At 49.4% G+C, this 15,684-nt stretch overlaps 1 protein-coding gene across 4 annotated transcripts in view; it reads left to right on the forward strand.

The window, feature by feature from the left end:
- The first annotated feature begins 4,927 nt into the window (after positions 1–4,927).
- The window catches only part of ALOX5 (arachidonate 5-lipoxygenase), a 54,141-nt gene continuing 43,384 nt past the window's right edge, over positions 4,928–15,684 (forward strand). For all 4 annotated transcript variants that reach the window (XM_030843999.2, XM_060286299.1, XM_060286297.1 and 1 more), the window contains exons 1-2: positions 4,928–5,077; positions 12,393–12,591. In XM_030843999.2, coding sequence (XP_030699859.1) covers positions 4,928–5,077; positions 12,393–12,591 — 349 coding nt within the window. The remainder of the gene's footprint in view (positions 5,078–12,392; positions 12,592–15,684) is intronic.

Below are 15,684 nucleotides of genomic sequence, written 5' to 3' on the forward strand. Positions count from 1 at the left end.
GAACAGGACGGAAAGCCCAGAGATAAACCCACGCACATATGGTCACCTTATCTTTGATAAAGGAGGCAGGAATGTACAGTGGAGAAAGGACAGCCTCTTCAATATGTGGTGCTGGGAAAACTGGACAGGTACATGTAAAAGTATGAGATTAGATCACTCCCTAACACCATACACAAAAATAAGCTCAAAATGGATTAAAGACCTAAATGTAAGGCCAGAAACTATCAAACTCTTAGAGGAAAACATAGGCAGGACACTCTATGACATAAATCACAGCAAGGTCCTTTTTGACCCAGCTCCTAGAGAAATGGAAATAAAAACAAAAATAAACAAATGGGACCTAATGAAACTTAAAAGCTTTTGCGCAGCAAAGGAAACCATAAACAAGACCAAAAGACAACCCTCAGAATGGGAGAAAATATTTGCAAATGAAGCAATTGACAAAGGATTAATCTCCAAAATTTATAAGCAGCTCATGCAGCTTAATAACAAAAAAACAAACAACCCAATCCAAAAATGGGCAGAAGACCTAAATAGACATTTCTCCAAAGAAGATATACAGACTGCCAACAAACACATGAAAGAATGCTCAACATCACTAATCATTAGAGAAATGCAAATCAAAACTACAATGAGATATCATCTCACACCAGTCAGAATGGCCATCATCAAAAAATCTAGAAACAATAAATTCTGGAGAGGGTGTGGAGAAAAGGGAACCCTCTTACACTGTTGGTGGGAATGTAAATTGATACAGCCACTGTGGAGAACAGTATGGAGGTTCCTTAAAAAACTACAAATAGAACTACCATATGACCCAGCAATCCCACTACTGGGCATATACCCTGAGAAAACCATAATTCAAAAAGAGTCATTTACCAAAATGTTCATTGCAGCTCTATTTACGGTAGCCCAGAGATGGATACAACCTAAGTGTCCATCATCGGATGAATGGATAAAGAAGATGTGGCACATATATACAATGGAATATTACTCAGCCATAAAAAGAAACGAAATTGAGCTATTTGTAATGAGGTGGATAGACCTAGAGTCTGTCATACAGAGTGAAGTAAGTCTGAAAGAGAGAGACAAATACCTTATGCTAACACATATATATGGAATTTAAGAAAATAAAATGTCATGAAAAACCTAGGGGTGAAACAGGAATAAAGACACAGACTTACTAGAGAATGGACTTGAGGCTATGGGGAGGGGGAAGGGTAAACTGTGACAAAGCGAGAGAGAGGCATGGACATATATACACTACCAAACGTAAGGTAGAAAGCTAGTGGGAAGCAGCCGCATAGCACAGGGAGATCAGCTCGGTGCTTTGTGACCGCCTGGAGGGGTGGGATAGGGAGGGTGGGAGGGAGGGAGACGCAAGCGGGAAGAGATATGGGAACATATGTATATATATAACTGATTCATTTTGTTGTGAAGCTGAAACTAACATACCATTGTAAAGCAGTTATACTCCAATAAAGATGTAAAAAGTAACTAAATAAATAAAAAATAATGAAAAGATAAATAAGCTAAAATTTTTAATGAGTCAAAGATCTGAATATACAGTTCTCAAAAGAAGATATATTATTGGCCAATAGCATGAGATAAGATACTCAACATCATTAGAAAAGTGCAAATCAAAACTACAATGAGATACCCCTTCACAAAGAGTATAATGTGTTGGCGAGGATATGGATAAAATGGAATCATATATTGCTGATAAAAATGTAAAATGGTACAGCCACTTTGGAAAACAATATGACATTTCCTCAAAATGCTAAAAACATAGAGTTACCATATGATCCAGCAATTCTCCTCCTAGTTATCTCCCCGAAAGAACTGAAAACATATGTATACACAAAAGTTTATACATGAATATTCATAACATCATTATTCATTATAGCCCCAACTCAAACTTCCATCATCTGATGAATGGATAAGCACAATGTGGTGTATCCATAAAATTGATTATTATTCAGCAACAAAAAGGAATAAAGTACTGATACTTGCTGCAATGTGGATGAATCTGGGGGGGAAAATGATACTAAGTGAAAGAAGTCAGTCACAAAATGGCACATATTGTATGATTCCACTCATATGAAATGTCCAGAATAGGCAAATCTATAAAGCAGAAAATAGGGGTGTTTACCCTGACTGGAAAGATGAGGAGGGCAATGGGAAGTGACTACTAATGGAATGATGAAAATATTCTGAAATTGATTGTGGTGATGGTCTCAGAGCTCTCTGAATATCGCTAAACACCACTGACTTGTATGCTTTAAATGAGTGAATTGTATGGCATGCTAATTACATCTCAAAAAGCTGTAACAAAGAAGGAGGGAAGGAAGGAAGGGAGACGGGGAGGGAGGAATGGAGGAAAGAAAGAATGAAAAGCATGCAATGATGGACTTTAAGGCAGTAGATGATCCCACCTATGTTAAAGAGAAATAATTCTAGCTAGAGAATTGGGGAACTGGTGGGGGGATGGGAGTTAGACTAGAGGTAAAGAGATTAGGTAGGAAGTAGTCACTACAGTCCATACAGGAGGTGTTGAAAGCCTGAACCAGGGCAGAGCAGTGAGGACAAGTTGGAGATATTTTGGAAACTATCCCAAGGTGGCAAAGTTTCTATGAAACAAACATTCCGTGTTCTGCATGAGAGTAAATGGCATGAGTATAAATTAACTCAGTGCTTGGGGAAGTAGCTTAAAAACGTTAAAAAGGTCTTAAAATGTTCATACGCTTTGGCCCATTTCTAAGTCCCTATATTAAGAAAAAATTTTTTAATGTTTTAAGCACAAAATATGTACTATAGCATTATTTATGAGGGAAAGCAACCTAAATGCCCAAGAATAGTGGACTAATTAAGGAAATGGTGGTATATCCATACAATTAAATATTACACAGTCAATGAAATACTTAAAACGTGAAATTATATAGGAAAATATGTTATAATATTAAAGAAAATGGAAATAAAACAGGAAATTGCACTTACAATGTGCTCTTAATGTAAAAATGTCTAATGTAATTAGTAAATGTTTACTAATTGTTTTTTCTGCATATTGTTATGAGTTTTATTTGTGTATCAAACTTTTCTTTATTTTCTAAAAAAGATAGTTCATTACTTTCATCAAAAAATATGTTGTATTTCCTTTTTTTAGCAAGACAATAGCCCTATTATTCTTAGATTTGAAGGACAATTCCATAGCTATCCTTCACACCTTCTCCAGGGTTTCCTGGAACATATATTTTGCGTGGCAGGGGTTGGATCCCACTTTTGTGATCTTCATCCACCCTATCTCAGCTGTAGCCCGAGTCTTTCATGTCCTACAGTTTGATTCCCAGAGAATCCCTCTGGTGTTTGTCCTTTGATAAATAAAGCCAGTCCCACTGAAATCTGCCCTCATCTCCCACCTGTAGAGAATGGCAAGTACTCACTCTCTCTCTGTCCAGAGTGGTGGTCCTGTCAGGCAGAGGAGAAAGCGGGACTTGCCACCAGATGGAGCCCAGGCTCCCAGAAATGGGGAGACTGCCTTGAGCCTGCCTCTTTGCCCGTCCCCAAAAGTGAGTGTGCAGAACAGGTGACTTCATGTACCCACCACCTCACGTGGAATGAACTTATTTTTAAATTCAGTTCAACTCATTACTGAATGTGTACCACAGTCAGACCCAGTTCTGAAGCTGGGTACAGAGGACGTGTAGGGGAATACAGAAGACTTCTGAGATCAGGTCACAGCAGTTGGAAAGCTTACCACCCGCACGAAGCTTCCTTCTAGTGTCCAAAGCCTTTTACTACCATGCCTTCCAAGCCTCGCCCATCATCAGTTAGAAAGCCGATAAAAAATTTTTAAATAAATTAAAATATTAATTAATTAAAAGTAAATGATAGCCAACCAATTACTCTGCCAGGCAGCGGGTTTTCCAAGTACCACCTCTAACTCATGGAACATCCTTGCTGTGGAGTCCACATCTTCTTCCCTAGGACTTCCAGCCATGGTTCTATTCCCAGAAGCCATCTCCAAACAAGTCTACCCCCTTTCCCATCACACGCCCAGCCTCCCTGCCCCCGAGTTCTGCAACCCCTCGCCTCCGAGCGCATCAACCTCCTCCAGACAGCCCCTTAGGTGTCCAGATTCGGGTTTTCTTATCCTGGCTTCCCTCTCTCTGGCTGCCCTCCTCCCACTACACACTGACAATCTCCAGGCCTAAGTGTGGCTGGCACCTGACTCACCTCAGTGCCCACCTGCACCCGGCGCAGAGTGACATTCAGCCAAGCCTGTGGAAGAAGCCAATGCCCACGGAAGTCTCTGCGCTCCACAGTACCAGCTCAGGTGTCACCCCTCCAAAAGCTTTCCTGACTCCCCAGGTGGGCTCCTCTTCCTCTGTAGACTCCCAGAGCACCCCTGCTCTCAGTAATCACAGCATGGCTAAGTGCCCCAGTCGCGCGGCCTCCCTCTAACCCTGGGGACTTGGTGAGAGCAGGAACTGTGTCTGGTTTTCCAGGCATCCCTGGAGTCCAACCCTAATGCCTCACAAGGGCCTGGCAGTGAGGGAAGCCGAGGCAGGAGGGAAAGGTGAAGAGAAACTGAGTGAGAGAATGAATAGAGGGAGGGAGGAGGGGATAGCAGCTGAGGTGGCCCCAGTCCCCTGACTGCCAAAACAGAGGCCAAGTGGAGGAGGTGAGGTGCAGGAACGGGCGGGCGCGCTTACCGAGTCCGAGGCGGGTCCGGCGAGGTCAGAGCTCTGGGAGGGCGGGGCCGGGGGCAGGGCTGGCAGGAGGCGGAGGGGGGCGGCAGGGGCCCCGGACGCACAGAGGCAGGAAGCTACCGCGCGGGGTGGGCGCGGGGCGGAGACCAGCGTACCGGCGCGCGAAGGCTCTCAGTGCTCGCTGCGCCCGCGCCCCGCGGTCCTCGCTGCGCGCCACCATGCCCTCCTACACCGTCACCGTGGCCACCGGCAGCCAGTGGTTCGCGGGCACCGACGACTACATCTACCTCAGCCTCGTGGGCTCCGCGGGCTGCAGCGAGAAGCACTTGCTGGACAAGCCCTTCTACAACGACTTTGAGCGCGGCGCGGTGAGGACGCCCGGCCCTGACGGGCTGGGGTGGCCGGGACAGGGTGCGGACATCGGGGCGGCTGGGACTCAAGTTCGGGGGCGAGGGGCTCTGAGAGGCCACTTAACTGGGCAAGCGCTGTGACCACCATTACTTGTGCCCCACTTCCTAGGACTCCACAGGTGGCACCTCGGCTGTGGGGAGAACGCGCAGGGCTGGGGGTCCAGAGGCCTGAGTTCCATCCGGCCCTGACCACTAGCTCACTCTGCCCCCTCTCTGGGCCTCAGTTTCCCCAAATGTAAAGTACAAGGGTTGGCTTCAGGCTGGTCTAGGAGTTCGAGCCGGTGGCCCAGAGTGGCACTAGCTTATGTCTCCACACCTGGGCAGCTCACATTCTCAGGAGAGGTCCCCAGAGGAATGCAGAGGGAAAGAACGAGAGACCCAGGCCAGGAGAAGCCTTTTGCAAACCTGGAGGTCGTCGCTGGCTCCCAGCAGAGTGTACACCAGGGAACACTCCCACCCTGAGTGTGAGGGCTCAGAAGAGCAAGAGGGAGGAGGGCTTCCCCTCTCCCCTCCTCACCAGAGACCCTGGAGCCTGAGAGTTCAGGGAGCAAAGGGAGCGTGTTGACTGCACGTCTAGTCTGTGATGCCAGGCGCTGTTTGAGGTTTCATTCAGAAGTGGGCTGCCCATGCTGACCTGGCGTGAATTCCAGCCTGTAGCTTTCTCTGTGAGCAGCACAGCAGGTGGCGATCCTCGCCAAGTGTTTGGTGTGATGTGCCCAGTCCACTGGGCTTATTAAGTGCTCATTGCTTAAGTGCTCATGAAGTGACTATTGTGACAGCTCCAACACACTACAGGTGCCCAGGAAATATCTGTTCCCTTCTGCCACCCCAGCTTCTGAACTGGACCAAAAGGACTTAGATTTCACAAAGCTGTCTTTTTTATCTCTTCATTATTTGGTTGAACCATAAGGAATTGCTCATAGTTGACTATTTTTGACAAAACTGGCAATTTCATATGGTTCAGCCAAATACTTCTTGGATAATATTCATGAAGCGTGTTTTAGGTCTGCAGAGCCTAAAGTAAGCAAATAATAGCCCACTCCTTTTCCAGATTCCAAACTCAAAGTGAGCTTGATTCCTACCCAGGAGCCTCAGAACCTCGCTATAAGCCCATCTGACACTTAGCCAAGTTCGTCATATTAATGTGGATAGAGTACCCTTCTAGAAGAGTTAGGTGTTGAGTATAAGAACTACCTCCTATTGTTTGGTTTCCCCAACCAGGGAACTGGCCCAGAGGATGGTGGTGCAGGAGGGCTAATGAGTCATCCATTTGGGATAATGACACCCTCGGCCATTCTGAAGCACCATCAGAAATAATTATTTCCATTATTTCATGGATTCCCCCAACACTTATGGGAGGAGAACAGGTTACAGACTTCTCTGCCTTTATAAGTGGTCCACAGTGGGTCCGTTCTCCTCCACATACGACACACATCAGTGTGCAGCATAAGCAGCCGGGTGTGGCTTCTCAGAGGGGAGGTACGGGGATGTGACCATAAAAGGGTCGTTAGAAGAGGGGTGAAAGCATCCCTCTGTTCATTATTTCCCCACCCTGAGAATACATTCAAATGACATTATGATTAAACACTTCAGTGAGAGTCCCAGCAGCAAATTTCAGGAGAGATTTGCATGTCACATTTCCATTGTGGTGAGAGGGGGCAGGTCAGGAGGGGCACTGCAGGAGAATCGCTGGCTCCAAAAGGCTCTTTGAAAAAAATCATCTTTTGAGAAAGCTTCTGCTTATGCAAAGTTACTCCACACTTGGTCTTGCACAGCCCAGATCTACTTCCTCAATCTCCAGCCAATGTCTCTTAAGGACAATCCGTCCCATTTGGGTAAAGGTGAAGGAGAAATCTTAGAGGAAATACTTGCAGAGACGATAAGGCTAACCCATTTTACCCGAAAAGTGTTACAATCATTATAGATAATAACAGTTACAGTAACAACAGTAAAGACTTTTTCTGGGCAACCAATTCAGTCATTTCCAGCTCATTGGCAGGTCAATACCGCATTCTCCCATGCAAAATTCAGTCCTATAATGGATGGGACTGATTTTTTTCTCAATAAATTGAGTCACAAATCCCTGGTTATTCTCATCAGAGTTCTGCCAAGTGATTCAGGACAGGATTGGGAATTGGGGTCCTTCGCAGGTGAGATTGTCCTGTCAAGCGTCACGCCATCTGCTGGGAAAGCCCAGGCGGTGGACCCACATAGCCCAGAGACGTAGCCCAAATTTAGCAAATTGATTTGTTTCTTTGGCTCTGTCGATTTAAAGTAATTCAAGTCCCGATGGGATAACTTTCACAGATCCGAAGATTTCTGGGAAATCTTACCTGACCCTTTTTCATTCCCTGGCAGCACTTTTAGGAAAGCGAAAGGCAATAGGGTGATGCTTAGTATATCACCCTTGAATGTACTCAGTACGTGTGAACGAGTCTTACAACTATACTTCTTAAATATTTTCTGTGAATATTCTTACAATATATTCATGAAGAATGTATTCTAGAATACCGCCTTCTCAGAAATGATAATATAGTACTGAAGAGTAAATATTTCCTTCTGACACTCAATCTCACTATCCCCCACCTTCCCTCTCTGTCCCATCTCTTCCCTACATTCTGCCTCTTCTTCCTCCTTCTCTTCCTTCCTCTGCTCCCTATTCCCCAAAATTCCCCATGTCCCTCATTTCTCTCTTGCTTACTGCTCCAATTTCTCCCTTCTGCTGTCTCCTAGATTCCCCCAGCTCCCCCATTCTTTGCTCCCTCAGCCTCCCTAACCACTGCCCCTTTTCTCCCTCTCTCTGCCCCAGCCTTTCCCTTGTCCACCCCTTAATCATCTCCCTCTGTCTCTACTCCACAGCCCCCCCCACCACCCACCAGCCCCTCACTAGCCCCCTCCAGGACAGGCAGTCCAGGCTGGACCACATCATGACTCTTCTCTGTCCTTGCTCTAGCAGGGATCTGGGGCAGAAACAAATGAAACCTTTCTTTAAATGCTGATATAAAGATCAAGCAGGATCTCCCTGGTGGTGCAGTGGTTAAGAATCCACCTGCCAATGCAGGGGACACGGGTTCGAGCCCTGGTCCAGGAAGATCCCACATGCCACGGAGCAGCTAAGCCCGTGCGCTACAACTCCTGAGCCCACATGCCACAACTACTGAAGCCTGTGCACCTAGAGCCCTTGCTCTGCAACAAGAGAAGCCACCACAATAAGAAGCCCGCACACCACAACGAAGAGTAGCCCCTGCTCGCCACAACTAGAGAAAGCCCGTGCGGAGCAATGAAGACCCAACTCAGCCAAAAATAAATTAATTAATTAATTAAAAAAAAAAGATCAAGCAAAAAACTGGCCAGCTAACAATTTGCTGAAATATTCAAAAGCCTTAAAGCTGTGTATCCAATAGAGGATTGAGAGCAACGGGTGAAATCAGCAAACTGGCCATTCTGAGGAAGGACTGGTGAATATCACGTTTCCCAGGCTCCATGTCTCTTTCCAGTGTCTGACCACTGCACCCACCACCTCTGCCCCGAGAACTCCATGCTCCAGCCTCCTCCTCTCACATGCGAATTCCCCACCTCCTTTCTCTACATTCAGAATGCCCTACCCGTTCCCCTTCTTCTCCACTCAACTCACCTCTGAAATCTTACCAACTCCCAAGAGCTGCCTCAAATGCCACCTTGTAGGAAGCTTTTCCTTGTCCTCCACCCCGCCCCACATTGCCTCTTCATACTCCATGGAGGGCTTGAACCAGGGCTCAAAGCCAGGTCACCTGGCTCCCAGGCCAAGGCTTTTCCCACAATGTGGCCATGCGAAACAGTGAGAGGAACCCAGGTTAGGCCATCACACAGGTGTGGGTTCCAATCGTGGGGCCACCAGTTACTCACTAGCATGGTAGCTGCCTGACCTCTCTGAGCCTCAGTTTCCAACTGTACAATGAGATAACCATCCACTCGGCCATGCACATGTCCTGTATTTTTTGAGGGCCTGTTATGCTCCGTGCCATCCATTGTTAATACTGTACACTGTTCAGAATGGACATGTGATATTAACGTGTCAAGGCAAATTAGTCAACAAACACAGTATCCACCGAGCATACTGGCCCAGGGAGAGGAGGAAGGAAGGTTGTCACACCCCGTAGCTCTTTGTATCTTCCAAAGACCTGACTTTGCTGTTTGACACACAGGACCCTGAGATCTTCCTGGAGGCCCCTCTCTATCCCCTGTGACTCTCCAGCAGTGGCGCCCTTGGATGCCAGTGTCAGTGTCACCGGACTTTGTCCCTGAGACTGCCTGAGTTAGGTGGGACTGAACTCAGGCCCTGGTTCACCTCCTGTAGCACCGGGCCTGAAGCCACGGCCAGCCAGAGACAAGCCAGACTGGCAGTCCTCTCCCATTGCAAGACCCTGTCAGATGGCCTACTGAGTCCCTGTAGGTCTGTCCAGTGATTTCATCCGGGTGAAACTCCAGGGCCCTCTGCCAGGTGCCTGTGGGTCATTGGGAAAGGGTGACCTGGAGGGCCCATTCTCCTGTGACTGCACCATAGGTGTGCCCAGGGTGACCCTGCTCTCCCTTCTCTCAGAGAAGCTACTCCGTCTCTTCCTTATCAGTCCCCACCCTCAGTTGGACATGTGGCCCTCCCTCTGAGAATCGCCCTGGAGAAACTCCCTGGGCCCCATCTCCCTTCCCTTTGTGATCCCAGGCTCCTCCCTGCCATGAGAGTCGCCCACCTCAGATGCTTATGGCGCCTGTTACTTTAGATGGCCATCCTCTCCCCCTTCGCCTCAGCCTCCCAGACGCCTGCAGCCTCCTGTAGCCCCTCGGAGCCACAGGAAAGCCACTTCCCTTGGAGCAGCCAACCCGAGCCCAGGCCCAGGCCCCAACCCACGCTGACTTCCCTTTGCTCGGCCTGCACTGCCAGCAACAAAAATGCCTCCGGTTCTCACTCGGCCTCAAGACCCCTTCTCCATCCTCACGGGAATTCCCTTCAGGTTTTGAGCCAAGTTGTTTCTGCTCATGGGCTCAATGTCTTCCTCCCGTCTCTACTTCTGGCTACTCAACGTGGCACACGTAGTCAAGCATGAACCTCAGCGCAGGGGCCCATGCTAGCTCAGAGCCGCTCGCAGGCAGTGTGGGACTTGCTGACGCCCCAGGAGTCAAGGAGGGAGGACCAGGTGGTTCTGATACACACAGCAGCTGGTGGCCTGTGCCTCTGGAGAAAGGAGCCCACTCAGGCATCATGTCGTTTGGATTTCTCAATGGTCCTGCAAGCTAAGCGTGATCTCCCCTTGATAGATGAAGAAACATAGCCTCAGAGAGTGAAACAGTTTGCCCTGGCCCATGGTCAGTTACTTTGGAGCTGGGATGTGAACTCAAGGCCCCTGAGGCTTTCTGAGCTGCCCTGACACTCAGGCTCACCTCGCCCTCTGCCCCTCACTGCCCTCTCTCCAGTCCTCGGTGGGAATCTGTCTTGACCCCGCAAGAGGGCCACGGTTCTCTGCAGATACTCGTGGCAGGTGGGGCTTCGAATGGGGTGGGCCCTGCAAACGTCCAGTCTTAAGCCACCAGTCCCCACTCTGCTTCTCCAGGTGGACACTGGGCCCCTTGCTCCATCAAAACCTTCCTGCCCTGGCCCACTGATGCCTCAGCTCAGGGGCCTCCCTTCTCTCCCCACCCCTGGGAAGCCACCCAACAAGAGCTGTGTCCTTCCTTTCCTCTCCCTCCTCCCAGCTCCTTAGGTCATCCAGCCCCTCACTGGGACTCCTCTCCCAACTCTATCCGGGGCCTACCGCCTTCTCCCCACGGATCGGCGCCCTGTGGTACAGACAGGCCCCTCTGCCTGAGGTCCCACAGGCCCTGGGGGGCAATGCTCTCTGTGACCTCACCTGTGGCCCCTGGTATCCCAGGGGCCATGCTGTGGGGCAGGAGGGTTCTTTGACCTGCAGGTTGGGCAGGACAGATGTGCTGGCACACCTGTTAGGGACCCAGCCCACAGGCTGGCTCCTCTGTCCCCAGAAAGTGTTTCTAACTGAGGACCCAGGCCCAGACCACCGGGCACTAGGAAGAGACTTCCCTTTCTGACCACAAGCATCTGGCATCTGAGGCAGCCAGGACATGCGAGCTGCTCACTGTGCTCAGAGCCAAGGGCTTTGCTGAAAATGTTCAACTTCCCACTCCCTTTAAGAAGTCCTCCCAGTGGCATTTGGAGGGAGAAGGATGGAAATGGGGATGCATGGGGTCATGTGCGAGATGAACACCCTTCCCCTCCACTTACTTCACCATCACACTGAGAACTCTAAGCCTGCCACCGAGGAAGAAGTTCAAAGATGGGTGAAATCTGGCTTAGAAAGTGCCTCAGAGGGCATTGAGTCTGGGGCTCCCCAAACATACTGGTCTTTGGAATGCCCGATGCGAAGCTTGAGCCCCCATCCTTCCTTCCCATCTGCCATCCGCAGATCATGCAGCAGCCATGGAGTGGCTGCCCTGCACTGCCACTGTGCCAGCCCGTCTCCTGGGGTCAGGAGCCTGGCAGCAGCCTGGGGAGCAGTGCTGCACGTGGCCTGAGGTAGCAAGGCCAGCCTCAATCCACCACTGTGCCTTGGATATAGTGGAAACTGCTTATCTGATTCTCTTGGCATCACTGTGGCTCCGTGAACTGCAGAGGCCCCAGGACAGCTTGAACTGTGTGACTTCACTTTTATCTGAGCCTCCCCGTTTGCACTCAGTTATTTGCCCCACTGAGAATGAGAGAGATATGGAAAGACCTGGATTGGAATTCCAGCTCTGCCAATTAGTAGTAGAAGTGGGGCTTACTGAACCTCACTGTCTTCATCTGAGACACAGGTCATAACTCCCCACCCCTCCCAAAGTTGTTGTGGGATCTATAGCAACGTCAGCAAGCCCTTTGCAAGCTGTAAAGGGCTGCCCTTGTGTGTGAGGGCCAGTTTGTCCATCTAGCCTGGTAAGGTAGCAGGGCCAGCAGCCTTGCTGCCCTTGTTGTGAGTGCGGGCAGCTGCAGAGGCCCTCAACGAGCCTGGCCTGGCACTGGGCTGTGCGCAGACAGCAGAATGTCTCTCTCTGAGCAGCGCCATCCCTTGCTTGCTAGACTTCCATCTCCTAAGGGTAGAGCCGGGGAATTGGCCATCTCTGTCACCCAGGGTGCAGCAGAGCCGTGCCAAGGACAGGCATTTGGCAGACATCTCAGCTACATTGATTGAGGGTGATTCAAAGGCTCAGGAGCTCCCAGATGGTCTGACTTGCCTTTTCTCCTTCTCAGGTTGATTCTTACAATGTTGTAGTTGATGACGAACTGGGCGACATCCAGCTGATCAGAATCGAGAAGCGCAAGTACTGGCTCCATGACGACTGGTACCTGAAGTACATCACGCTGAAGACGCCCTGCGGGGATTACATTGAGTTCCCCTGCTACCGCTGGATCTCAGGCGAGAGCGAAATTGTCCTGAGAGATGGACGAGGTGAGCGGCTTAGGCCCCTTCCACTCCCTGGGCTTCTGGGGAATGAGAGAGTCTGCAGGCCCTCCTTCCTCGAAGAACTGTATCCATGGGAATAATAACCATGCTGTCCGTGGTTGAGCACCTGCTTCGTGCCTTGATGCACCTGTAGGAGGTGTGACCTTCCTCTAGGTACTAACAAGCCCCAGGTTCAGAGGGGGAAGTGACAGGCCCCAGGCTCCATCCAGCCATGTCCCCTCTCTGCTATAAAATCCTCCAGGAGAAGATTATGACCCACTTTTTGCCAGAGGGTAACTGGGGTCCCTAGTAACACATACCCCTGGGACGTGCCCCTGGATGGGCAGTTCTTCAGCTGAGTTCTCAGCTCTCCTCTCTGTGAGGTCACAGTAGGGCTTGGGCTCCAGGGACCCCATGCAGGCCAGGAAAAGGAAGGGGTTGACCAGGAGTGCCTGAGTGCCAGCTCAGAGGAACTGTGGGCAGGCCTGGTGTTCGACGGTCACCAGTCATTAAACATGAAGTCCCACTTTTTGCTGAAAGAGAAAAGAACCTAAAATATACCCTCTTAAGCAAGACCCTCAAATGTGCAAACCCCAATCTGGTACTTCCTCGGGAGGCCATTCTTGGTAAGAGACACGCAGCTGGCCTGGCTGGAGGAAGAGGAGAGAGGAGCAGATGGCGGGGGTCAGCTAAGGCCTCTTTCCCTCTGAATGACGCCCCCCTTGCACACCAGCCTCTTAGCGTGTGTGAGTCAAACCCATGCCTTGGCAAAATCCTGCCTTACCTTAGTCATGACCCTTCAGCGTGCTCACTCTCGAAACCTGAAATGATCTAGTGCATCCACTAGAATAATGAGGAGGGGGACAGCTGCTGCTTCCAGTGCCACCGATTAACACCTCCTAGCTGACATGTCCTATCACTAGTTCATTTGCTCTTCACAGAACTTTGGCAGGGTAGGTAAGATGAGAATGATTAGTACCCTCTCTATTTTAGCTAAGAAAACCAAGACACAGGAGGAAAAGGTCTTCTCTACCTGGTGTTCTTAAAACTACCAGGCCACATCCCGTTGCTTCTGACATGGAATTTAACTTAAGAAACAAAATTCAAAAAAAAAAAAAGAAACAAAATTCCAAGATTATTTCTGAACTAAATGATTGGGGCAGGAAGGATTTTTATCCCCTGTCTTCATGGCAGGGAAGATCACAAAAGTCACTGTGTCTTATGGTGGCCAGCATGGGAAAGGCTGCAGACAGGGCACTTCTCATTTACCAGGACTGTAGAAACGCGAGCTCCACATCTCCCTCCTGCCCCCCTCCTACCCACGGTCTCGGATGTGTAGTCCTTCTTCCCACGGACCCCGAATCTCTTTCCAACAAAAAAGCATATGGCACTGTCCAGTTGGGATATTTAGAAGGTGTAGGCCAGCGTGCAGGGCCATTAGAACTCCTAGTCCTGGTGGGGTCGGGGAAGGGAAAGAATGTGAGAATAACCCAAAGGGGAAGTGTCCTGGAGCCAGAGCTGCCTTGGGAGGAGCTCTGGTCCTCAGCAGAGATGCAGACAGCCTGGGGAGACCCTACAGAGAGAGGCTGGGGAAGAAGTGTCCTCTCCTCACTGTCCCGTACCCTCCAGTCTCTGGTCAGGGTTCCCAGTGGCTGAACCGAACGTGAAGCCCATTGATGCATTGATCAGGGACCTTCAGGGACAGGACAGGTGAAGGGTGGATCTGGAGGGGCACATGGGAGCCACCCAGTATGTTCCACTTATCAGTTGCTGGGTAGCACTCTTAGTGGCTTGAAACAGCCATTTCATTTTGCTCATGATCTTAGGGGTCAGGAATTTGGGAAAGGCTCAGCTGGGTGGTCCCTCTGTGAGCCATGGGGCATCCGCTGAGAGGGGAAGGGCTAGAGGATTCGCTTCTAAGATGGTTCTCCTCTCGTGTGCTTCAGGGCTCCGTGGTCTCTCCCTCTCCACGTGGCATCTCATTTTTAAGGCTTCCCCGTAGAGCCTGGGCTTCTCACAGCTTGGTGGTCTCAGGGTAGTTGCACTTCTTTTTGTGGTGGCTGGCTTCCAAAAGCAAGAGACAGAAAGTGGAAGCTGTCAGTTTCTTCAAGCCTGGCCCTGGAAATTGGCCCAGTGTAACTTCTACCACTTTCTATTGGTCCAAGCAGTCACAGAGCCCACCCAGACTCAAGGGGAACATAGACCTCCTCTCAATGAAAGGAACGTCAAAGAATTTGTGGCCATCTTTGGTCCACCACATGGCACGACAACCAACCCTTTGGGCAACCTGGAAATGAGGGGGCCCAGCCCACAAGCGATTCAATCACTCACCACATAGAAACCTCTGGAATCTAATATTTCACCACTGCCCTTGGGGTGACCATAGAAGTCAGAGGGCTCTCTCTGTGGTGACTGACATTTTTGTAAAATACAATAAAAACTAACTACTAGAAAAATGAAATAAAAAACAAACCAAAGCCATTCAAAATACAAGCCCTGTTTTTATTATCAGATGCAACAGTCAGAAGTATTTTAGCAAGTTACTCTAAGTTTGTAAACCTGAACACTCAACCTCTGTTCTCACCTCATTGCAGACCAGCATCCAACAGTTCTGAGCCTCACAGAGCTCTCTGGCCCATTGCACCTCTGCCTGAGGCAGCTCCAGTCCCAGGCTTGGAACTGGGGCCCAAAGAGGAAGATCAGTGGGTCACTGTGGTCCCAGGGATTCCAAGCATCTATGTGAAAGACTCATATCAGTCTTTTGGAATCTGTCCCCCTGAGCTCTGCTGTAGTCAGTTCAGGCTTTGTCACCTGCCTTGTTCCCAGAAGTTCTGTTAGTCAGTGGGGCCAGGAAGAAGGATGCTATATGCCATTTGAAACTTGGTAGGTTGTAATTTTACATGTTCTCTGACTTAGTCATACAGTAAAGCTAAAGAAATACAAGTCCTCAGAGCAAGGTGCCTGAGAAATAGGCAGGTTCTTTAAGGGTGGATAAGAGATGATGAATGTGCCAGTGACAGCTGTTTTTACATTTAATACTCACCTTGCCTTCAATGGCCTAGAGCCTCCCCACTTATTTACAAAAATGTCAGTCTGTGA

The sequence above is a fragment of the Globicephala melas genome, chromosome 16, assembly GCF_963455315.2.
Source record: "Globicephala melas chromosome 16, mGloMel1.2, whole genome shotgun sequence".
NCBI classification, from domain to species: Eukaryota; Metazoa; Chordata; class Mammalia; order Artiodactyla; family Delphinidae; genus Globicephala; species Globicephala melas.